The following is a 26,380-nucleotide window of genomic DNA, read 5'->3' on the forward strand; positions in this document are numbered from 1 at the left end:
GGAGACACAACACTGAGTCCTGGGTCGTTAAGTAAGCACTGTTTTGTGCCTAATGAACATGTCCCTGTACGCATGCGTGCACACACACACACAAAACCAGGATACACCACAAGTCAAAGGGTTCTCAGACTAAACAATGAAGACCAACTCATCAACTGCATGTGTTCATTGTAAAAAAACAAGAATAATGTTTTTCCTTGTACTTTGAGGTGTCTGGCTCTTTGTGAGCGAAAGATGGTACTGTACTTTCATTCACAGCCAAAGGGTTGTCTAATGTAGGTTCTCCACTATGAGGCCAAACCAGGTGGAACCATGCAATTCCTGTTTTGAGAACAGTGAGAAATGGAACAATTCCATTCATAACTGATACTTACCAGTCTATTGAGCACTCCGCTGAAACATTATATTGACAACATACATGATCAAATGTCATTCAAACAAAGTATATTTGGCAACGTTTTCATCCCTGTAAACAACACAACAGGTACAGTGACACTATACAGAGGGTTGCAGAACTCTCAACAGTAATAATGATGATCTGGGTTGCATTCAAGATCCCAACTCACATCAGCGTTTCAAAGTGTTTTGGTATTAATAATAATAATAATAATAATAATATGCCATTTAGCAGACGCTTTTTATCCAAAGCGACTTACAGTCATGTGTGCATACATTTTTACATATGGGTGGTCCCGGAGATCGAACCCACTACCCTGGCGTTACAAGTGCCATGCTCTACCAATTGAGCTACAGAGGACCACCATTGAGCGGGTAGATCTCTGAAATGTTCCCAGTAATTGTTCACTTGAATGCAGCCAAGAAAGAGAGACAGATGGAGGAAAGAGAAGTTCAATTATTGCTAGGTTCACATTTCTATATCTATATTTGCATTTCAACTTTTTTAGAGGTAAATATTCTGATCATATTCTCCTACTACAGTTTCCTTCAGAGTAGCACATACCGTATACGGTATTGTACGTAGTACTTTAACCGCAACACACTTATTACAGAATACTATTCTGCAGTACTATCAGATTAAAAGGATTTGGTCCCTCTGTTTTGGAAACAGCAGCCCACAATGGAAAACAGTCAAACTAACAATGTACCAAAAAGTATTAAAAGGCAGGAACAACAACCCTTGGAGGAGAATAATTTTTACCAATCAGTTGTAGGATGTCTCTCTGTATTCCTTACGGGTGCCCTCCCAAACTCAATCTCCCACAATCCCAAAGTCTCATTGGCACAGATATAGGAATAGAGTTCCATAACCCCTCCATAGAGTACCGTCAAAAACCAAAGTGCAGTAAAGTAAACACATTAACTATCTCCATCATAAAAAATTAGAATAAAAGGCTGCTAAAAACAATACTTTTTAGTCCATATAATCTCCATTTAGAGGAGGACCCAGTCAGTCAGTCCGTCCAGTGCTTTCCATCAGTCTCTCTCCATGTGTACGACGCTCACTCTCTGCAACCCCAACACGACCACACTGTGACCGCTCTATAACCACAGGACCAAGATACTGTTGGGATTGGTCCAGTCTGCCCTCTCCAGTTATTAGCGCCTATTTTGGGGCAACACTGGAGCCTGGAGTAGTGTCAGCTGCCCAGTTCTGTACACACACCCCTCCAGGTTCAGATTACATTTCGGGTCAGTTTCAGAACATGTTCTACTCTGGTTCTAGTGTGGTTCTGGTCCAGTTCTGGTCTTGTTGTGTTCTGGTCTGGAAGCGATGGGGTGTGGTACACAGAGGCAGTAGTTTGCGGTCCAGCACTTGAGGTTCTTGTAAAAGATGGCAGAAGAAGAACTATGGTCGATGAAACCTACAGGACAGAGAAAGAGAGGGAGAGAGAGAGATAATTGAAGAGTTTATTTCCAAAACGCTACATCCACCAATTTTAAACATTTGTGTTTTTTCATCAGAAATGATTGCTTATGGGTACCTTCATGTGTGTGTAAAATATTACTGTTGTTATCAGATTTTTTATTCATAGATTTTAGATGTGTATGAAAAGGTGCTTTTTTTCCTAAACGCTATATTCATTGTTTAAATGGAATGGAATGTTCGTATCCTGTATATTTAACTGTGATATGTGGTTGTCTCACCTATCTTAAGATGAATGCACTGGATAAGAGCATCTGCTAAATTACTAAAATGTTTTACAGCTCTCATATTACTGTATTGATGTCACAGATCCCCCCCGGTACTGCTGCTCATTCCGTTCACCAGCTCCGGAGGTCTACGTCACCGGTCTTCGAGGCGTCACTGACCTGGTTCATTACCACCAACCCCGGACTGTCTTGTCTCATTATGCACACCAGGTTCCCATTCCCCCTGATTAGTATGTGTATATATGTGCCCTCTGTTCCCCATTGTCCTTGTCGATTATTGTCCCATGTCCGTTGGTCTCGTGAGTACCGTGTATTGTGCTCTTGTTATTAAGGGTCTTGTCCCGTGTATTATTTAGAGGTTTACACCTCGCTCTTTTGTTTGGGTTACATCATTGTGTTATATTCACACGTGTTTGTTTTGGGCTTCGTCCCCGTTGTTTTTCATGACGTACCTTGTGTTGGGTGGAGAAATTAAAAAAACTAATACGTATTCCTGCGCCTGTCTTCTAATTATTAAATATTGATGTAACAAATGTATCATTTGTACATTTCTTTATAAAAAATATAGTTATTTGTTACATTTGACTGTATAAAACCTAGCAGTACTATTTATTGTGGAAAAAAAACAAAACGTCTCTGAAATGAAACCACCAAGTGATACATTTTAAACAAATACATGTCTGTCATTGAACAACCCCATGCCATGATTAGATAATGAAAAAGCACACCAATCTCTTTCATAATTTCTTTAAACAATAAAAGCTAATTTACCAACATTTCTGAAAATTGACATATAGCGTTTTGGAATTAAACTCTTCAAATAGTTACTGTATACAGCTTGAGATATGGGCTAGTGTCTTTGTGTTGTCTTGCAGCTTGTAGTATGGCTGTGACATACAGTACATACCTGGTGAGATGGCGACTACCCTCATGCACTTCCATTTCTGTGTTTTTAAATTCATTGAGTTCTTTACGTATGGCAGCCTACGAGGGACAAACAGAGCCAGAGATCAGTCGGAGAAAACAGTATTCAAATGACTGTGCATTTGCGTATGTGTGTGTGTGCACCCCTGCATGTGAGTGTGAGTGTTATTACCTTATCAGCAGCTGTGAGTCGTGTCCAGGGTTTGTCTGCCCTCCTGTCGTAGTCCTGAGCATCAGCCACCTCTACATAGTCACTGAAGTGGGTCAGGATCTTAGCTTCCCTCAATTCCTCCACCGTGGGCCTCTGACTTAACTGGGGACAGGGTAAAAAAGGGTTATCAGAGTGTGTGTGTGTAGGGCCGGCCCTAGTCTTTTGGGGGCTCTAAGCTAAATGTTGTTGGTGTCTGTCAGTGACTGACATAACAAGAGAAAAACTGCTGATGCACAACCAAATTTCAAAATTGCACCTTGTGTATTCTACTATTCTAACTCTCAACAGTAAGTTGAAACAGAGAGGAAGAGGCAAAGCGAGAGGGATAACTGGGCCCAAAATCTGTCTTCTCCAGCAGGTGGCATTATATTTTATTTGGTTAACAAAAAACGGAATGGCTTATTTACTACGTGTGGCTTATTTGATCGAATAGAAGTTTTGAAATGCTTAGGCTGTTACGAGTGTACTGATATAAGTAGGACACGTGACACGTCAACTTTGAGAAAAAACACTTTATATCGGCGTTGTGCCAGTTGTTTAAACGCATATAGCCCTCTCATTGGCTAGAATGGTTCCACCTGATCTTGCCTCTTCCCGACTGCCTTCCATTTTTTAAGACATTTATTTTAATCTTTAGATCGGCCATTAGAGTATCTGGTCAATATAATGGATAATCTGTCGTTGCGACCCCATTCTAATTTTCTTGTAAAAAAAGACAACTATAATTGTATTTTGGGTCTGGGGCCCCCTAGCGGCAGTGGGGCCCTAAGCAGTCAATTATGTCATTTATGCCTAGGGCTGGCCCTGTGTGTGTGTGTGTGAGGTGATTGAGGGTCACCACACACACACACACACACTCATATTTCCAATGGTCTGTCATCTAATGGAAATTGATACCCAATCACCCCCCCTCTAACCCTCTTCCTCCCCTCTCTCACCTTTCTCGACAGGCGTTTCTTGAGCTCTCTCATCTCCTCCTGCTCCTCCAGCTCATTGTGCCCTGAGATAGGGGAGAGAGGGCGAGACAGGTTAGAATATAATAAAACAGAATAGACACTTAATTATCAATTCCGTGAGAAATGGAAATGTGTCTTCTGTCTTTCTAGTCTGTGCTACTTACGTTTGAGTATGTTTCTCTGTTCCAGCTCTTCTGTAGTTGGCCGTTGACTCAATCTCCTGAGAAAATAGAACTAGAGTCAGTCGGGACCATTTCCTAACGTGTTTTATTGTGTTTTGTTTTATTGTGTTTTATTTGCTGATGTCAGTGCAGGTTTTCTGTGAGCCCTGACTGCCTCAGATTTACATGTATTTATTTACCACCTCTACAGTCTGACACAATTATTCATACAGCAACAAGAGGGAGGGAAAGAGATGGAGAAAGGGGAGGGAGGAAGGAGTAGGGAGGGGGAAGCAGAGAGATGGAGAGGGAGGTAGAGAAGGAGATACATGGAGGGAGGGAAGGAAGAGATGGAGTGAGGGAAAAGGCAAGTTGTAGTGAGTGTGACAAATGAGAGTGGGAGGCAATAGAAGAAAGGAAATTGTTTGTGAATTCCGTTTTCTTCCTGTATTGCCCAATGATTTATATATACATTAGTTTACTGATAGGGGGCGCTGTGTTAAAGCCACTGTGCCTCCATCTTCGCACTCCCCCACCACTGTAAAAAATATTTTGGAAGCTATAGAAATGCATTTATTAATGTCTACTTTAGTTTTTGCTACATTTATTATATTACAGCCACCTTAATGCATACTTTAAAATTAGATTATGTGAGCTAAACATAAGTATACAAAAATATATAAAAATTTTCCTTAAAGTATAATTTTTTTGAGATTACTAATGTTACTGTCCCCACTACAACAGAAAAATACTTAATATATGTAATTTTATCCTTAGTTGAAATACTGTATAATTCAATGCATTCCTATGGAGGACTGCTCCTACTCGGCAGTGCCAATATGGCCGACTGGTGGCTTCTAAGCCTCTCAATGGCCAATACATTGCATCAGCAATCCAGGGGTTTATATACATAATTGATATTGCCACACCTGTATTCATGTTCTGTACTCTGTGAGGGTAAAATCCCAGTTGAAGATGTCCGCCCTCTCACTGGCATATTGAAGATAAAAATGTGACAGGCTCTCTGCTACTCTCCCTCCCTCCTCTACCGCTCATCCATCATCTCTCTCTCTCTCTCTCTCTCTCTCTCTCTCTCTCTCTCTCTCTCTCTCTCTCTCTCTCTCTCTCTCTCTCTCTCTCTCTCTCTCTCTCTCTCTCTCTCTCTCTCTCTCTCTCTCTCTCTCTCTCTCTCTCTCTCTCTCTCTCTCTCTCTCTCTCTCTCTCTCTCTCTCTCTCTCTCTCTCTCTCTCTCTCTCTCTCTCTCTCTCTCTCTCTCTCTCGGCAATTGTTTTGACTGTATGCAATGTGTAAGAGCAGCTGAGCCTGCGTGTGTTTGTATGTGTGAATTTTACTCTCTCCATGCGACCTTGTGCCTATATGTTAACGTGACTCAAGTCTCTCCGTTGCTATAGGGAGGGTGTGCATCTGTATGTGTGTGTCTCTCACCGTGTGAGCTTAGTGCCTATCTGCTGCCTGAACTCCAGTTTCTCCTGGTCTGACTGTGTGGGCAGTATGTTCTTCTCCTCCAGCTCTCTCTGTGACGGACGGTTACTGATCTTAATGGCCAGGGAGTCCTTCCTCAATACCTTCAGAGCCAGGGTACCTATACACACACAAGGACAAATTGTTTTTTAGAGAGGCCAGAATAAGATCAGCAAACTTTGTCCATAACATTTTGATAAAATTGGAATTACTAGCACCACAGCTAACTCATGCCCTAGCAATTAAACTGTCACAGCAGTTACCCTCTCCAGTGTGAGCTAGAGGATGGGACTGTGTTTGTGTGTTTACTGTTTCCAACCCACTCTTCTGTTTACATAACCCTATTACAGAGAGGAGTGTATAAATACCTCATAAACATAATGTGCCTCAAATCAATAATTCACACAACTGCTTATGAAAAGGAGTGAAGGGAACTACTGGAACAGGGGATCTGAGGACCAGCCATGGTGTGTGTGTGTTTCATGACATAACAGACCGAGGTTACGCAACACCTCTCAACACTGTCACCTCAGTGCTTTGTTTGGTCACATTCAACACTCAAATCAGGGACGAAAACCAATGGGATTCACAGCTCTGAATGGAGGGGTCCAATAAAAGGAGAGTTTTTAAACTGCATATCCCAGCAGCCATTGAGGCTGTTACCAGGAAGCAGGGGCACCAAGCAGAGACCAAACAGCCACTACGGTCCCAAACCAATGATGGATAAACAAACACCTACTTGTAAAGAGTGTTTCATCTTCATCATCTTCCTCCTCCTCATCCTCTTCATCATCCTCGTCCCTGTACGAACCCGGTAGTTCTTGATAGTCTTCCTCGTTGGGGAGGTTCTCTTTATTGTAGTCACATGCTATCATCACTGTGGGAACCGCGTGGTGCAGCGAGCTGAGGTCAGTGAGAAAGGTAAAAGGTTAGCAAGAGATGGTGGGCATGTGTGTCTGTCCATCCGTGTGTGTGTGGTGTTAGACAGACAGGGGAGTAGTTAGGTAATGTCAGGTTATGTTTCCACCATCAGTTATTACGAAAGGAGCTATGACCTATAACCTCTGGAACTCATGTAAACGGCACCTCAACTCAACTGAAAAAACAAGACTGAAACACTGTAGAAAAACAAGCCAGAGAATCAGAACAGCTCTCTTAATTCTCACAGTCAGTGGCTCCTAAAATAATATTGGTACCTCACTCTGCAGGGAAGCATTGCATGACTTAGACTGACTGGATGTAACAGACATGGTAGGATGTAGAGACTCACATTACCACACCTAAAACACACAGCCTGTGTCAACCATAGGGGAGACATGAGGCACAGCAAAAACAAACTGCAAACCAATCACAAATGAGCCTTGAGGCAGCATCATCAATCAGGAAAACAGCACAGGAGCAGACAGGAAAACAAGCAGCAATCTAGCAACTGTGGAGCTCCCATACTGGAGAATAATGATCTCTGTTGCTTTTACAAACTCAGTTTAGGTGTGCCTTTAGGCCGGCCAAAGATAACAAGGTTTGCTAACATAACATTTAGACACATTTAGACAGCAACTGAGTAAAACAAAAAGGACTACAAAAGGAATAGGATGCCTACATCTATTATGCGCTTGAGTCCATAACCCCCTGCTGGCCCACCAATCAGTGGCCCACCAATCTGGCGCTGGCACATCAGTCACAGAGTGTGTGGGTCGATTGCAGAGTCTTTTCCACATGTGTGATGTGTCTGTGGACTGATGGAGATGGTGTGCGTTTTTGGTGGTGCTCTAAATTGGTCTGAACTGGTTAGACACCAGCCAATGATACACATACACCCAGAGGTAAAGCCAAGGCTCTGGGAATTAGTGCATTAAATGGTCTCTGTACTGAGATGTGTATGATTGACCAGACGTTTCAAAATGCTGCCTAGAGTGCAGATGTAGGTGAGCCAGTTTGCTACAGCATAAAAATAATCCTGAAGCAATAGAACATGAATAATAATGTGGATTGTAATTTATGGACATTTTTGTAGGGGTAGATATATTTTCCGTAAGGGAAAATCATGTCAGAAGCCTTTTTAAACCTCCTGCAACAGTCTGATCAAATTAGGATCCTACATCTGTATTGTGGTAACTCCAAATTTAACCTCACTGATTAGAAACCCTTAGTCACATGATTAACAAGCTCCTTAACAACCCCATCCAACTATCCAACTACCCACAATCCAACACACCGCTGTAGTGTAGGCACAGGGCAGGACCAATGGGAATAGAGTACAAGGCAGACTGGATATGTGAACCACTGAATCCATCCACATGGAGGCATGGATAGACACACACTTCTCCTTCATCCTCACCTCTTGTATCGCTGCATAGTGAGGGCCAGGGTCTTGTTGAGTTCCTCTATGATGCGGCTGGGGGGGTGTAGGGGCACAGGGAGGGTCCCGTAGTGTAGGGAGTGGCCCCCAAGGGACCCCACATGGTGGGAGGGAGAGATGCACTTCTGAAAGGTGAGGGCCGAGGGCTCCATGCTCCCCCTCGCACCCACACAGATCATCAGCTTCTTAGGAGGTAGAGGAGGCGACAACTTCATGGACATACAGGGCAACTTCACTGGCATACCGTCTAGAGGGGGGAGGAGAGAGAGAGAGAGCGATGGGTGGAAACTCAGGACACTAGACAACGAGGACTCTGAGTCAGCTAATATAAATCTGGAACAGTATTGGTTTATGATGGCGCCGGAGGGGATGGCTGCCGTTTTATGGACTCTTAACCAATCGTGCTATTTTGTGTGTTTTTTCGCATTGTTTTAACTTATTTTGTACATAATGTTGCTGCTACCGTCTCTTATGACCGAAAAGAGCTTCTGGACATCAAAACAGCGATTACTCACCTTGAACTGGACGAATAATTTTCTTTTTATGAGTCGGACGAGAGGGATTCACTCCAGACAGGGCCCTCATCCCCATCATTCGCAGTAGAAAGAAAAGGAGATATCGCGGAAGGAGATCGGGGTGCTTGTTAAGGAGCCGGTGACGAGTGGCTAATCTGCCTTTGCCATCGATACTATTGGCCAACTTACAATCGCTTGATAATAAAATGGACGAACTACAGGCACGAATATCCTACCAACAGGACATTAAAAACTGTAATATCTTATGTTTCACAGAGTCTTGGCTGAACGATGACATGAATAACATACAGCTGGCGGGTTATACACTGTATCGGCAGGATAGAACAGCAGCCTCTGGTAAGGCAAGGGGTGGCGGTCTATGTATATTTGTAAATAACAGCTGGTGCACGATATGTAAGGAAGTCTTGAGGTTTTGCTCGCCTGAGGTAGAGTATCTCATGATAAGCTGTAGACCACACTATCTACCAAGAGAGTAGTATTTTTCGTAGCTGTCTATTTACCACCACAAACCGATGCTGGCACTAAGACCGCACTCAATGAACTGTATACGGCCATAAGCAAACAAGAAAACACTCATCCAGAGGCGGCGCTCCTAGTGGCCGGGGACTTTAATGCAGGGAAACTTAAATCCGTTTTACTTCATTTCTACCAGCATGTTAAATGTGCAACCAGAGGGAAAAAAACTCTAGACCACCTTTACTCCACACACAGAGACGCGTACAAAGCTCTCCCTCACCCTCCATTTGGAAAATCTGACCATAATTCTATCCTCCTGATTCCTGCTTACAAGCAAAAACTAAAGCAGGAAGCACCAGTGACTCGGCCAATAAAAAAAGTGGTCAGATAAAGCAGATTCTAAGCTACAGGACTGTTTTGCTAGCACATACTGGAATATGTTCTGGGGTTCTTCCGATGGCATTGAGGAGTACACCACATCAGTCACTGGCTTCATCAATAAGTGCATCAATGACGTCGTGCCCACAGTGACTGTACATACATACCCCAACCAGAAGCCATGGATTACAGGCAACATCCGCACTGAGCTAAAGGGTAGAGCTGCCGCTTTCAAGGAGCGGGACTCTAACCCGGAAGCTTATAAGAAATCCCGCTATGCCCTCTGACGAACAATCAAACAGGCAAAGCGTCAATACAGGACTAAGATCGAATCGTACTACACGGGCTCCGACGCTCGTCGGATGTGGCAGGGCTTGCAAACTATTGCAGACTACAAAGGGAAGCACAGCCGCAAGCTACCCAGTGTCACGAGCCTACCAGACGAGCTAAATTACTTCTATGCTCGCTTCGAGGCAAGTAACACTGAAACATGCATGAGAGCATCAGCTGTTCCGGATGACTGTGTGATCACACTCTCATAGGAACACCTATGTGATAATGCTATTCATTGACTACAGCTCAGCGTTCAACACCATAGTGCCCTCAAAGCTCATCACTAAACTAAGGACCCTGGGACTAAACACCTCCCTCTGCAACTGGACGGGCCGCCCCCAGGTGGTAAGGGTAGGTAACAACACATCCGCCACGCTGATTTTCAACACGGGTGCCCCTCAGGGGTGCGTGCTCAGTCCCCTCCTGTACTCCCTGTTCACTCATGACTGCATGGCCAGGCACGACTCCAACACCATCATTACGTTTGCCGATGACACAACACCGGTAGACCTGATCACCGACAACGACGAGACAGCCTATAGGGAGGAGGTCAGAGACCTGGCCGTGTGGTGCCAGGACAACAACCTCTCCCTCAACTTGATCAAGACAAAGGAGATGATTGTGGACTACAGGAAAAAGAAGAGGACCGAGCACGCCCCCATTCTCATCGACAGGGCTGTAGTGGAGCAGGTTGAGAGCTTCATGTTCCTTGGTGTCCACATCACCAACAAACTAACATGGTCCAAGCACACCAAGACAGTCGTGAAGAGGGCACAACAAAACCTATTCCCCCTAAGGAGACTGAAAAGATTTGGCATGGGTCCTCAGATCCTCAAAAGGTTCTACAGCTCGACCATCGAGAGCATCCTGAGTGGTTGCATCACTGCCTGGTATGGCAACTGCTCGGCCTCCGACCGCAAGGCACTACAGAGGGTAGTGCGTACGGCCCAGTACATCACTGGGGCAAAGCTTCCTGCCATCCAGGACCTCTATACCAAGCGGTGTCAGAGGAAGGCCCTAAGAATTGTCAAAGACTCCAGCCACCCTTGTCAGACTGTTCTCTCTGCTACCGCACGGCAAGCGGTACCGGAGCGCCAAGTCTAGGTCCAAGAGGCTTCTAAACAGCTTCTCCCCCAAGCCATAAGACTCCTGAACATCTAATCAAATGGCTACCCAGACTATTTGCATTGCTACCCAGGCTACCCAGACTATTTGCATTGCCCCCCACCCCTCTTTTACGCTGCTGCTACTCTCTGTTTACTTTAATAACTCTACCTACATGTACATATTACCCCAATTACCTCGACTAACCGGTGCCCCCGCACATTGACTCGGTAACCATACCCCTGTATATAGCCTCGCTATTGTTATTTTTACTGCAGCTCTTTAATTATTTGTTACTTTTATTTCGTATTTTATATTGTATTATTTTGTGATTTTTTGGGGGTATTTTTTCTTAAAACTGCATTGTTGGTTAAGGGCTTGTAAGTAAGCATTTCACTGTAAGGTCTACACCTGTTGTATTTAGCGCATGTGACACATTTCTTTGATTAGGTGAAAGTCCAGCTGAAACGGTTTGGGGTTGCCCTGTACCAAATCAAATCGATTTGATTTGTTACAGGGCAACCCCAAACCGTTTCAGCTGGACTTTCACCTAATCAAAGAAATCAACATCAACAGGAGAAAGAGTTGGAGCAGGAGAAGAACAGAGCACTAGAGGAGAGGATCAGAGTGCTGGAGGAGAAGGTGAGAACGATGACGGGTGACAGAGAACAACCTGTTAGAGAGCTGGCCACCCCTGCAGAGAAGCCAGCAGAACAGCCCACCTCAGATCCTGACCAAAGTCTCGACACCGCAGCAGAACAGTACACCCTAGACCCTGACCATAGCCTCGATATCACAGCCGGACAAACAAATGAAGAACCCCAAGCCCAGGGGATCCCAACCCCTCTGACCACCCCCCCCCTGTCAGCCACCCTGTTAGCCCTCCTGATGACCGCCCCACAGCCACTGAGGACATACACAGACCTATGCCCCTCCTACCCACCCCATGCCCCCCACTCCCGCAAAGAGCGCCTCAACATAAAAGTCACACATACGCCCAGGGTCTTGTTGAGACGTTAAACAGGCCCAACCCCCACTCTTACACTAGCCCAAGCCAATGGCATGTACCAGATGCCCAGCAGGCTCTGCTCACACTTACTGGCCTGAGGCCAAACCACACGACCAACAACATTAGACACGTTATGGAAAACAAAGCCTTTACTATCTCATCCTGGAATATCCAAGGCCCGAGGTCATCTGCCTTTGGCCTAAAGAGCAGGAACCTGGACTTCACCAAAGAAATCGGAAATACAGACATTGTCATCCTACAAGAAACATGGTATAGAGAAGACGGACCCACTGGTTGCCCTCTAGATTACAGAGAGCTGGTAGTCCCATCCACCAAACTACCAGGTGTGAAACAGAGAAGGGACTCAGGGGGTATGCTAATTTGGTATAGAGCAGACCTAACTCACTCTATTAAATTAATCAAAACAGGAACATTTTACATTTGGCTAGAAATTCAAAAGGAAATTATCTCAACAGAGAAAAATGTCCTCCTGTGTGCTACCTATATCCCCCCACTAGAATCCACATACTTTAATGAAGACAGCTTCTCCATCCTGGAGGCGGAAATCAATTATTTCCAGACCCAGGGACATGTACTAGTCTGTGGCGACCTAAATGCCAGAACTGGACAAGAACCTGACACCCTCAGCACACAGGGAGACAAACACCTGCCTGGAGGTGACAGCATTCACTCCCCCATATGCCCCCCTAGGCACAACTATGACAACATAACCAACAAAAACGGGTCACAACTCCTGCAGCTCTGTCGCACGCTGGGTATGTACATAGTCAATGGTAGGCTTTGAGGGGACTCCTATGGTACGTACACCTATAGCTCATCTCTTGGCAGTAGTACTGTAGACTACTATATCACTGACCTCAACCCAGAGTCTCTCAGAGCGTTCACAGTCAGTCCACTATCAGACCACAGCAAAATCACAGTCTACTTGAACAGAGCAATACTCAATCATGAGGCATCAAAGCCAAAGGAACTGAATAATATTAAGAAATGCTATAGATGGAAGGAAAGTAGTGTCAAAACCTACCAAAAAACTATTAGGCAACAACAAATTCAATCCCTTTTAGACAACTTCCCGGACAAAACGTTCCACTGTAATAGTAAAGGTGTAAACTTGGCAGTAGAAAACCTAAACAGTATTTTGACCTCTCAGCTTCCCTATCAAATCTAAAAATCTCTAACAGAGAACTGAAGAAAAGTAACAACAATGACAAATGGTTTGATGAAGAATGCAAAAACCTAAGAAGGAAATTGAGAAACCTATCCAACCAAAAACATAGAGACCCAGAAAACCTGAGCCTACGCCTTCACTATGGTGAATCACTAATACAATACAGAAATACACTACAGAAAAAGAAGGAACAGCACGTCAGAAATCAGCTCAATGTAATTGAAGAATCCATAGACTCTAACCACTTCTGGGAAAATTGGAAAACACTAAACAAACAACAACACGAAGAGCTATCTGTCCAAAACTGAGATTTACATTTTAGTCATTTAGCAGACGCTCTTATCCAGAGCAACTTACAGTTAGTGAGTGCATACATTTTTTCATACTGGTCCCCCGTGGAATCGAACCCACAACCCTGGCGTTGCAAACACCATGCTCTACCAACTGAGCTACATGGGAGATGTATGGGTAAACCACTTTTCTAATCTTTTTGGCCCTATAACAAAGATCAAACAGCAAAAAAATATACATGATCAAATGCAAATCTTAGAATCAACTAATAAAGACTACCAGAACACACTGGATTGTCCAATTACATTGAATGAACTACAGGACAAAATACAAACCCTCCAACCCAAAAAGGCCTGTGGTGTTGATGGTATCCTCAATGAAATTATAAAATATGCAGACCACAAATTCCAATTGGCTATACTTAAACTCTAACATTATCCTTAGTTCTGGCATCTTCCCCAATATTTAGAACCAAGGACTGATCACCCCAATCCACAAAAGTGGAGACAAATTTGACCCCAATAACTATCGTGGGATATGCGTCAACAGCAACCTTGGGAAAATCCTCTGCATTATCATTAACAGCAGACTAGTTCATTTCCTCAGTGAAAACAATGTACACAGTAAATGTCAAATTGGCTTTTTACCAAATTACCGTACGACAGACCACGTATTCACCCTGCACACCCTAATTGACAAACAAACAAACCAAAACAAAGGCAAAGTCTTCTCATGCTTTGTTGATTTCAAAAAAGCCTTTGACTCAATTTGGCATAAGGGTCTGCTATACAAATAGATGGAAAATGGGGTTGGGGGTTAAACATTGTAAAATCCATGTGCACAAACAACAAGTGTGCGGTTAAAATTGGCAAAAAAACACACACATTTCTTTCCACAGGGCCGTGGGGTGAGACCCGGATGCAGTTTAAGCCCCACCCTCTTCAACATATATATCAACGAATTGGCAAGAGCACTAGAACAGTCTGCAGCACCCGGCCTCACCCTACTAGAATCTGAAGTCAAATGTCTACTGTTTGCTGATGATCTGGTGCTTCTGTCACCAACCAAGGAGGGCCTACAGCAGCACCTAGATCTTCTGCACGCACAGATTCTGTCAGACCTGGGCCCTGACAGTAAATTTCTGAAAGACAAAAATAATGGTGTTCCAAAAAAGGTCCAGTTGCCAGGACCACAAATACAAATTCCATCTAGACACCCTTGCCCTAGAGCACACAAAAAACTATACATACCTTGGTCTAAACAGCGCCACAGGTAACTTCCACAAAGCTGTGAACGATCTGAGAGACAAGGCAAGAAGGGCCTTTTATGCCATCAAACAGAACATAAAATTTGACATACCAATTAGGATCTGGCTAGAAATACTTGAATCAGTTATATAACCCATTGCCCTTTATGGTTGTGAGGTCTGGGGTCCACTCACAAACCAAGAATTCACAAAATGGGACAAACACCAAATTGAGACTCTGCATGCAGAATTCTGCAAAAATATCCTCAGTGTCAAACGACAAACACCAAATAATGCATGCAGAGCAGAATTAGGCCGATACCCACTAATTATCAAAATCCAGAAAAGAGCCGTTAAATTCTATAACCACTTAAAAGGAAGCGATTCCCAAACCAATAACAAAGCCATCACCTACAGAGAGATTAACCTGGAGAAGAGTCCCCTAAGAAAGCTGGTCCTGGGGCTTTGTTCACAAACACAAACAGACCCCACAGAGCCCCAGGACAACAACACAATTAGACCCAACCAAATCATGAGAAAACAAAAAGAGAATTACTTGACACATTCGAAAGAATTAACAAAAAAACTGAGCAAACTAGAATGCTATTTGGCCCTGAACAGAGAGTACACAGTGGCAGAATACCTGACCACTGTGACTGACCCAAACTTAAGGAAAGCTTTGACTATGTACAGACTCAGTGAGCATAGCCTTGCTATTGAGAAAGGCCACCGTAGGCAGACCTGGCTCTCAAGAGAAGACAGGCTATGTGCACACTACCCACAAAATGAGGTGGAAACTGAGCTGCACTTTCTAGCCTCCTGTCAAATGTATGACCATATTAGAGACACATATTTCCCTTAGATTACACAGATCCACAAAGAATTCGAAAACAAACCCAATTTTGATAAACTCCCTTATCTACTGGGTGAAATACCACAGTGTGCCATCACAGCAGCGAGATTTGTGACCTGTTGCCACAAGAAAAGGGCAACCAGTGAAGAACAAACACCATTGTAAATAAAACCCATATTTATGTTTATTTATTTTCCCATTTGTATATATACATACTATGACATTTGAAATGTCTTTATTCTTTTGGAACTTCTGAGTGTAATGTTTACTGTTAATTTGTATTGTTTATTTCACATTTGTTTACCATCTACTTCACTTGCAAAGGCAATGTTATCATACGTTTCCCATGCCAATAAAGCCCATAAATTGAATTGAAATTGAATTGAGAGAGAGAAAGAAAAATCAGAGTCAGATACACACATTGATAGACCCACACAAGCGGCAAGCTGGTGGGCTGGTGTCCAGTAAAAACAGAACGCAAAGTAAATGCGAAGAATGACACAGGGATACGCCCATAGACACATAGAGGATTGCAGGGCTGTACCTGTGATGTGGTTGGGCAGCCAGTTGAACGGTTTGGGGGGTAGCACTGGGGGTTGTTTTTTATTTTTTATGATGTGATGGGATGACTCCGCCCCAGCCCCTTCGCCTGGATACACCATAACCTTCTTAGTGGGTGGAGGCTGGCTGGGATTCTGGGTGTGGTCTTGTGGACACGGCCCCTCTCCAGGCATCTGGAACTCAACTGTACCTGGGCATAGAATAAATCAATCAGATGATATATTAGAACAGGGTGAATGGAAATGAACCAATGGGTGACTGTATTGGGAGAAGGCCTGAGATTTGAGAACAAAATTGAATCAGATGTCATGTAACAGCACAGTGAGAGATGATGAAGCATTGGGTGAGAGTGTTGATAGAAGGCCTGAGACGTACCTATGGCTGACCCTGCTCCATCCATCAGCTCAGCTCCCTCACACAGTGATGGATCAGACCCTCCTAATTCTGGAGACCTCACGTTCTCCATCTTCTCCTCCTCGCCTTTCATTACTACCAGCCCATCTGCAGAGAGAGAGGAGAGGAGAGGAGAGGAGAGGAGAGGAGAGAGAGAGAGAGAGAGAGAGAGAGAGAGAGAGAGAGAGAGAGAGAGAGAGAGAGAGAGAGAGAGAGAGAAAGAGAGAGAAAGAGAGAGAGGAGAGAAAAGAGAGAGAGAGAGAGAGAGAGAGAGAGAGAGAGAGAGAGAGAGAGAGAGAGAGAGAGAGAGAGAGAGAGAGAGAGAGAGAGAGAGAGAGAGAGAGAGAGAGGAGAGAGAGAGAGAGAGAGAGAGAGAGAGAGAGAGAGAGAGAGAGAGAGAGAGAGAGAGAGAGAGAGAGAGAGAGAGAGAGAGAAACAGAGATAACATGTTCACAGTACATATCTGGCCTGGAATCAATCCATGTGGATGCTGTGATGCTGACTGTGTGACTTGACTTCATTTCACCAAAATGATTTTCCATTACGCAACAACAAAAAACAACTATAACAGTTTTGCCATAAGTCTCTGCGTTCTAACCTTCCTCTGCTGGCTTCTCCTCTATTCCCTCTAACCTCTCACCTTTGTCATAGATGTCCTTCATCACTCCTCTCTTGATCAGCTCCTCTCTGCTCTGCCGGGTCGACATCTTCCTCTCCAGGACTGAGGGTAGAGGATATGACATCACAACAACATTAACTGACATCATATGGTACAGTTTTCTACTCTATTTTAGTTCTCTGGTTCATGACCATCTTCACTGTGTTTATAACTGGCCAGCAGAATTGTTCTTTTTCTGATACATTGGTCTCTGTCTGAATCATAACCCAGTTATGGCTAGGGTCCTGTGATAAAATACTCTAAGGTTAGTGTAACATACAGTATATTGTCTGAGATAATATGTGTGACTGTTTGTATTATGTCCAAATGTATGCCATTATATTAACATGGCATAATAATTCTGTTCAGAAAAAAGCAGAAACTGCACCGACAGCTGGGGGAGCAGCATGAGATTAGAAAGACAGGGCAGCGCCCCACTGGTGTGTGTGTGTGTGTGTGTGTGTGTGTGTGTGTGTGTGTGTGTGTGTGTGTGTGTGTGTGTGTGTGTGTGTGTGTGTGTGTGTGTGTGTGGACTACCTTGCATAACAAACTATAACACTGTAACAAATTGCCTTAAATTTACAGCAATAAATGTACAGTTCTAGATTACAGTACAGTACTGTTAAGAGCAATGCATTAAGGGGGCTCAATGGCATTCCGCTACACCGTATTACCTGTTTTACTGTATATTTACAGCAGCATACTGTGAATGATGGTGCATTGTGGGAAAATGTTGTGGGTGGCGAAATAATCTCTGGCTCATTAACATATTTTGAGACGTGCCTTGTAAGAGGCTGTATTTGTTGCACCTGTTAGTGAGAATGCTGTAACAACTGAACTGATATGTGGTAGTAATGCCTGAACAATTTAAAGTGTATAGGGGAAAGATCAGAGTGGCAGCATGTCTTAAACCTTTACTGGTGTTTTGCCCTGTAATCACGGCCAGTTTGGAAGCCTTTGTTTAGGCCTCTAGAAATGTAAGTGATTTAAAACACCAAATATCCATATAAATGCTGTAATATACAAATACAGTGCATTCGGAAAGGATTCAGACCCCTTGACTTTTTCCACATTTTGTTACGGTACAGCCTTATTCTAAAATTGATTAAATAAAACATTTCCCCCATCAATCTATACACAATAACCCATAATGCCCAAGCGAAAACAGGTTTTTAGAAATTTTTGTAAATGTATTAAAAATAAAAAACAGAAATACCTTATTTACATAAGTATTCAGACCCTTTGCTATGAGACTCAAAATTGAACTCAGGTGCATCCTGTTTCCATTGATCATCCTTGAGATGTTTCTACAACTTGATTGGAGTCCACCTGTGGTAAATTCAATTGATTGGACATGATCTGGAAAGGCACACACCTGTTTATATAAGGTCCCACATTTGACAGTGCATATCAGAGCAGAAACCAAGCCATAGGTCGAAGGAATTATCCGAAGAGCTCCGAGACATTATTGTGTCGAGGCACAGATCTAGGGAAGGGTACCAAAACATTTCTGCAGCATTGAAGGTCCCCAAGAACACAGTGGCCTCCATCATTCTTAAATGGAAGAAGTTTGGAACCACCAAGACTCTTCCTAGAGCTGGCCGCCCGGCCAAACTGAGCAATCGGAGGAGAAGGGGCTTGGTCAGGGAGGTGATCAAGAACCCGATGGACAGAGCTTCAAAGTTCCTCTGTGGAGATGGAAGAACCTTCCAGAAGGACATCCATCTCTGCAGCACTCCACCAATCAGGCCTTTATGGTAGAGTGGCCAGACGGAAGCCACTCCTCAGTAAAAGGCACATGACCGCCCACTTGGAGTTTGCCAAAAGGCACCTAAAGGACGCAGACCATGAGAAACAAGATTCTCTGGTGTTATGAAACCATGGAGGAAACCTGGCACCATCCCTACGGTGAAGCACAGTGGTGGCAGCATCATGCTGTGGGGATGTCAGTGGCAGGGGCTGGGAGACTAGTCAGGATTGAGGGAAAGATGAATGGAGCAAAGTACAGAGATCCTTGATGAAAACATGCTCCAGAGTGCTCACGACCTCAGACTGGGGCAAAGTTTCACCTTCCAACAGGACAACGACCCTAAGCACACAGCCAAGACATCACAGGAGTGGCTTCAGGACAAGTCTCTGAATGTCCTTGAGTGGCCCAGCCAGACCCCGGACTTGAACCCGATCGAACATCTCTGGAGAGACCTGAAAATAGCTGTGCAGCGACACTCCCATCCAACCTGACAGAGCTTGAGAGGATCTGCAGAGAAGAATGGGAGAAACTCCTCAAATACAGGAGTGCCAAGCTTGTAGCGTCATACCCAAGAAGTCTCGAGGCTGTAATCGCTGCCAAAGGTGCTTCAACAAAGTACTGAGTAAAGGGTCTGAATACTTATGTAAATGTAATATTTCAGTTCAATTTTATTTTTGTAATTTGCTAAAATTTCTAAAAACCTGTCTTTGCTTTGTCATTATGGGGTATTGTGTGTAGATTGATGAGGGGGAAAAAAACAATTTAATCAATTTTAGAATAAGGCTGTAACGTAACAAAATGTGGAAAATTCAAGGGGTCTGAATACTTTCCGAATGCACTGTACCTAGCAGCCAACCTGCTTGTGCGGGATGTAGTGAAAAAGTTTGGGAACCCCTGGTTTAATGCACTGACAGTAAGTCACTCTGGACAAGCGCGTCTGCTAAATGACCAAAATGTAAATGTAAAAAATGTACATTTGCGAAGCACACTGCTGGGTATTATTCTAATGAGCTCCACCCTCAAACTATTTGTATTTTGATCACTTTTGGCCTTGTTTGGGGGCAAAGCTCATTAGAATACTACCCAGCAGTGTGCTAGTCATGTAAACACCTTACTCTGCTTATCTTAAATAAGGGTAAGGTCAAAATCGAAGTTAAACACCTGGTTTTCTGAGCATTCTTTAGAGTTATTAGGAAATGCAAACACCTTAATCGCCGTTCCAGCGGTGTGTGATCTGCGAATGAGCTAGCACCAGCCGAGCGAGCATCCCTCTTTAACACAAGTGAAGTGAGTTTGGAACAACTGAATGTATACGTCTTAGAAGTAGTTTTCACGTGCAAACTTTATATGTCTGATCTCAGAATCAAATATGCTTCCCAAAAATAACATTTTTGCTGTGGTAGAACGTTTATTTTAATTGACAATTTTCTGAATTTATCAGAGTGCCATCAGGTAGCCTGATTTCAGATGTGTCCATGTAAACAGGATTATTAGGGAAATCGTTCTTCTTGCAAAGCATGTCAATGTTTTAATCAAACTATTATATTAATCTGACTATCCACAATAATCACATTAACAAGAACATATCACAGTCATAGCAAGTTAAAATATTATATTACCGTAACCGAGAATGTTGTTGTAGTTAAGCGGGCTACTTGCAGGTTTATTTTTGTATTAGTAAATACAAAATACATGTATTCTAATTAAACTGTTACAAAATTTATGAATTGTAGTTCAGGCCAGTGAAATACAAATTACAAAATAGGTATTGAAATACCTATATCAAATACATGTAACAGAAATACTGCCTGTCGTTGGCACTAGCTACCTGCACAGTAAATCTGCAACAGTTTACTAGCCACTGTGCTTCCAGTAATGCACTGTACATTCTAGAAATACAGCATATTGCTGTAGTCAGGTGTTCCAGTAATATGCTGTAAATTTGTGTTTCAGTAAAGGTCCTGTAAATCTACAGTAATTTACTGACTTCTGTGCTGCCGGTATTTTACTGTAAATTTACAGTAACCTACTGGCTACTGTGTTGCCAGTAATTTACTGTAGAAATTACTGGAAATATTTTACAGTGTAGATATATTATAACAATGGTATAACATTATATTAGATATTGTGGATCATTATTCAATTAAAGAGACAGTGTTAGCTGGAACTCCAGTATTTGCCATAAAACTGAATCTGCAGGGAATTTGATCCGTCAACACTTTCACAGCTGTTCTCTACATTTCTGATTTTACATTTACATTTTAGTCATTTAGCAGACGCTCTTATCCAGAGCGACTTACAGTTAGTGCATACATTATTTTTTTATTTTTCATACTGGCCCCCCGTGGGAATCGAACCCACAACCCTGGCGTTCCAAACGCCATGCTCTACCAACTGAGCTACATCCCTGCCGGCCATTCCCTCCCCTACCCTGGATGACTTGTGCGCCGCCCCATGGGTCTCCCGGTCGCGGCCGGCTATGACAGAGCCTGTATGAACAAGATTGATCTTGTATAAATGTTCTGTAGCAGTATTTGGTATTTTTCATTTCAAATCATTTATAAAAGGCTTAAGGGGACAATTATGCTCTCGAGTCTGTCTGGTCTTGCTGATGTCTAACACGCACGCATGTGCATGCACACACACACAAACACACACACACACAATGTAATAATCCCACTGTTTAAACTTTAAAGAATAGCCTGGACGTAGCGCCAGTCTCCTGTGTTATATTTGGCCCCACTGATCCAGTTGGTGATAATATACAGCTACAGCTGACCTACAGCATTCATGCTGATCCCCTTTTACATAACCATAATATAACTATCATACACCACGCACCTAGCTCTGATGCTTCATGGCACCTATGTGCTATAGCCTAACTGCTGATCCCCTGTTACATAATATAACCATCAACCAGTACAGCACCTAGCTGCCCAGCTCTGTACAGCCTACAACCATCATATACTGTAGCACATAGACACCTAGCACTGCCTTCTGCCTCATGCCTCATAGCACCTGTAGCTTTAGGACATAAGAGTGCAGCTACAGTGGGTTAGGGGGGAGTGCTTAGGTGGCACGCAGAGAGGTAGAATACAAGGGTTAAGGCTAAGGGGTTAGATCGTAGGGCTTAGGGTAGAGGTAGAAAGCAAGGCTTAGGGCTTTTGGGTTAGGGTTTAGGGCACGTGTCAAACTCATTCCACGGAGGGCCGAGTGTCTGCGTGTTTTCACTCCTCCCTTGGACTTGATTGATGAATTAAGGTCACTGATTAGTAAGGAACTCCCCTCACCTGGTTGTCTAGGTCTTAATTGAAAGGAAAAAACTAAAACCAACAAACACTAGGCCCTCCATGGAATGAGTTTGACACCCCTGGTTTAGGGCTTAGGGTTGAAGGTTAGATATGGTTCTCACCAGAAGATGTCTGCTTGAACTTCTCACTCTTCTTCTTCCTCCATTTCCACGGCTTGAAGAGACGCCCCAGGGTGGCAAACTTGCTCCGCCTCCGAATGGGAGGGGTGTGTGTGCCAGGGACCAATGAATCAGATCGCATCGCCGCTAGTCGCTCCACCTCCTCAACTGGAAGAGAGGAGAAGAGAAGAAGAGAGAACAGAAGAAGAAGAGAGAAACCAGTTACATAATCCATAAAACAATCAATCAATAAGATTCAAAGTATATGGAACTCAGAGGAGAAATTGAACGAATCCTTCTAATTAATACATAAAAAAGACAACATGGAAATAGACATCATTACAGAAGGTGATGAAGAGGGAATGTTTACAGATGAGGGTTACATTTTTTCTCCATATGATGTATATACACAGCCCAGTTCGGTGCCATTCAAATGTCTCAATCTCTCTCTCTCTTTTTACATCTCTCTCCCTGAGCTGTGATGAGCTCTGCCCTCTAAGAGAGATGTCAGACTGTTCTAAAGTAAATACACTGAATGCTCTGCTCTCTGAGTCCTTACTCCATTTTCCCATCTCCAAACTCCACTCTACTTCCCATTACACTTCCCACCAGGCTGGAAGTTTTATTCTTCTTCAAATTCAAATAAAAATACTGACTGTCTCTCTCTTACACACACACACATACACACACACATTCCCAGTTCACCTCTTAGTCTGCACAAGGAGTAAGTGCGTGTAAGTGAGAGTGTTATATGCCTTCAATGGCACTGACCCCTGACCTCACACTCGCACCTCAAGGTGTGAGTGTTCTTAGTGATATGTGCACATTGTGGGAATTGCATCATACTGTGTATAATAGGAGAACAAAAAAACGAATCCATCTGTGGGAATAGCTTCTGGCAGGGATATAGCAGGGCAGGTCACAGTATAGTAGCAGCCTCTACTACGTAGTCCTCTGTAGCTCAGCTGGTAGAGCACGGCGCGTGTAACGCCAAGGTAGTGGGTTCGATCCCCTGGACCACCCATACACAAAATAAATTATGCACGCATGACTGTAAGTCGCTTTGGATAAAAGCGTCTGCTAAATGGCATATTACTATCTTATCTGCAGTTATAGCTGATTCTAGATCCTTCTAATCACTATAGATATTCTAGATTGGGGCTACTTGATAAAACCACATTATTTCAGTTGACTAGCATGTCTGTTATCTTGGTGAATCAATCTTCCCTGTGTTTGTATAGCCTACAAAGTACCACCTCAGTTAACTATTCAAAGTAGTGTTGTCTGTCTGATTTGATGATACTGTATCATTGCATCACGGGGAGTGGATAGATACATTGTTGCATAATAAAATAGTAACAGCCTACATGTAAAAACACAGCAGAAGTATAAACAGACTATTCTAATGCTATAGCCTGCGCCTATATCCAATAATGTATCAAAAACAACCAATACACTCATACATCCACAGAAATATTCCAACTCCGAGTAGTACTATTATGATTGGAACAATCCTCAGCAGCCCGTCCATAGAGAAAAACAGCCCGCGATGGGGCATATTTTTTACAGGCAGTGAGCACGGCAAGGGAGCGGTCGATTTGGAGGAGCGGCGCCAACATGAAATGGAGGAGATCAAAACATCTCCCTCTTGCTGCTGCTGTGAAAACCTCAACACTCTTCTCCCTCCACTCACCGTCCTGCGGCTCTGCGCTACGGCAGTTGCTGCATATGTGCTTGATCTCTTTCCCGATCTGGCAGTGGATTATGAAAGGCATGTTGTTGTTGTTGTTTGCCACGGGTTGCTGCGGTAGCTGCTGCTGTTGCTGCTTGCCGCTGCAGTTGTGGTTCTTGGACTTCATCCGAGGCAGGCAAAATGCTCTCCTCTTCCGCGGCTTCTCCTCGGTAAGGGCTGGGAGTGGGGAGGGAGCGTCGTTACTAGATCCAGAGGAGTACCAGGGGCTCATACCGGCGTTTGCAGGACCCGCCATGGTTAGGCAATGAACGGCTATGGCGTGGACCCGCTGATCCTGATTCCCTCTCCCTCTCCCTCTCCCTCTCCCTCTCGCTCTCGCTCTCAGAGATGGAGGCATGGTGGCTTGAAATGGTCTCTCCCTTCTGCTCTAGTTGTGCAGACCACCGACAGGCGCTGCCAATCCCTTTGCTGATGGGCCCAACGACGTCAGAGTTAGGGCTGCGAAGATTTGTCCATCTGTATTATCGGTAGCTTCATGGCTATGTTCTGTTCATATCCAGTTATTCAATGTTCTTTTCCATTTCTTTAGGGGCCCAATCCATAGAGATCCTATTAAAGTATTTCGTTTGATTGCCTTTTAAATTACTTATTTAGTTTTTAATTAATTATTTAGTATTCTAATTCCTTATTTTATGGTCCAATCCCTGTTTACGTATCCTCTACGTCATCACATTTGAATCTGCCTCTGAACTGTATGGGCGGGCTTACTGTCTATCTCATCTCCACCCACTACTGAGAAATTACTTTATTCTGTAGCTACAGCCTACATTATACACAATATGAATATCGCTAATTAACACAAAAGGCCGTGATATTAAATAAAATCTGAACAACAGTGGAGGTTTACCTATAAGTCCATCAACAAATGTATCCTATAGAACTAAACCCAATCTTTCACTGCACAAACACATACTGTAGGCCTATTCACTACACTAGTGCAGGGGCCTGAACTGCCAAACGGCAGATTTTCCTTTCCAGTGTTTATCCAGATTCCTCTACCCCTAAACAAACACACACACACACACACACACACACACACACACACACACACACACACACACACACACACACACACACACACACACGCACACACACACTAAATAGCTTTACAGCCGAGTAGGGAGCTAGAAATACTATACTGCCAAGCTAATGAGATTGTTTGTGTGTGTGTGCGTGCGTTTGCTAATGTCAATCTCAAACCCCTCCTCCAGGCCTGTCGCCTTCCCAGCATGCACTACTGCTATCACAGCTCCACACTTACAGTGGAGTGGGGATTATCACTGCTCAGAGAGTGTGTGTGTGTGTGTGTGTGTGTGTGTGTGTGTGTGTGTGTGTGTGTGTGTGTGTGTGTGTGTGTGTGTGTGTGTGTGTGTGTGTGTGTGTGTGTGTGTGTGTGTGTGTGTGCATTCTGTCTGGCTACATCACCGCCTGGTATGACAACTAGGGTGAACATATGTCCCGGATTGTGTGGGACAGTCCCGCATTTTGGCCCTTTGTCCCGCAACCAAACAATCATGTCCCTCATTTTATCAACAAATTAAAACACCACTAACTTACCAAAAAAGTTTGATTTGTGCCATATTTCAGTCAGCCATTCCAACCTGTCTCTTTTGCTGTCACGTTGCGCTAATTACAAGATGTACAGTACCAGTCAAAAGTTTGGACACACCTACTCATTCAAAGGTTTTTCTTAATTTGTACTATTTTCTACATTGTAGAATAATAGTGGAGAGATGAAAACTATGAAATAACACATATGGAATCATGTAGTAACCAAAAAGGGTTATATATTTTACATTTGAGATTCTTCAAATAGCCACCCATTGCCTTGACGACAGCTTTGCACACTCTTGGCATTCTCTCAACCAGCTTCACCTGGAATGCTTTTCCAACAGTCATGAAGGAGTTCCTACATATGCTGAGCACTTGTTGGCTGCTTTTCCTTCACTCTGCCGTCCGACTCATCCCAAACCATCTCAATTGGGTTGAGGTCGGGGGATTGTGGAGGCCAGGTCATCTGATGCAGCACTCCATCACTCTCCGTCTTGGTAAAATAGCCCTTACACAGCCTGGAGGTGTGTTGGGTCATTGTCCTGTTGAAAATCAAATGATAGTCCGACTAAGCCCAAACCAGATGGGATGGCGTATCGCTGCAGAATGCTGTGGTAGCCATTCTGGTTAAGTGGGCCTTGAATTCTAAATAAATCACAGACAGTGTCACCAGCAAAGCACCCCCACACCATAACACCTCCTCCT

The 26,380-nt window shown here is 43.7% G+C and overlaps 1 protein-coding gene and 1 non-coding gene across 3 annotated transcripts in view; both read right to left on the bottom strand.

The window, feature by feature from the left end:
• Positions 1-427: 427 nt before the first annotated feature.
• Positions 428-26,380, bottom strand: part of LOC121540480 (phosphatase and actin regulator 1-like) — an 82,372-nt gene continuing 56,419 nt past the window's right edge. The window contains exons 1-13 of one of the 2 annotated variants that reach the window (XM_045207810.1): positions 24,065-24,667; positions 22,375-22,539; positions 17,195-17,275; positions 16,537-16,662; positions 16,145-16,351; positions 8,185-8,452; positions 6,586-6,749; positions 5,811-5,967; positions 4,368-4,423; positions 4,186-4,247; positions 3,209-3,349; positions 3,020-3,096; positions 428-1,823 (exon numbers count right to left, since the gene is read on the bottom strand). In XM_045207810.1, coding sequence (XP_045063745.1) covers positions 1,808-1,823; positions 3,020-3,096; positions 3,209-3,349; positions 4,186-4,247; positions 4,368-4,423; positions 5,811-5,967; positions 6,586-6,749; positions 8,185-8,452; positions 16,145-16,351; positions 16,537-16,662; positions 17,195-17,275; positions 22,375-22,539; positions 24,065-24,461 — 1,917 coding nt within the window. In that variant the 5' untranslated portion in view covers positions 24,462-24,667 and the 3' untranslated portion in view covers positions 428-1,807. Of the gene's footprint in view, positions 1,824-3,019; positions 3,097-3,208; positions 3,350-4,185; positions 4,248-4,367; positions 4,424-5,810; positions 5,968-6,585; positions 6,750-8,184; positions 8,453-16,144; positions 16,352-16,536; positions 16,663-17,194; positions 17,276-22,374; positions 22,540-24,064; positions 24,668-26,380 lie in introns of those variants that run through there. The other variant, XM_045207811.1, reaches the window with a different exon arrangement.
• On the bottom strand, positions 21,298-21,378 carry trnap-ugg. Its single transcript has one exon. It is a non-coding gene; the product is annotated as a tRNA-Pro (tRNA).

The sequence above is a fragment of the Coregonus clupeaformis genome, chromosome 26, assembly GCF_020615455.1.
Source record: "Coregonus clupeaformis isolate EN_2021a chromosome 26, ASM2061545v1, whole genome shotgun sequence".
Lineage (NCBI taxonomy): Eukaryota > Metazoa > Chordata > Actinopteri > Salmoniformes > Salmonidae > Coregonus > Coregonus clupeaformis.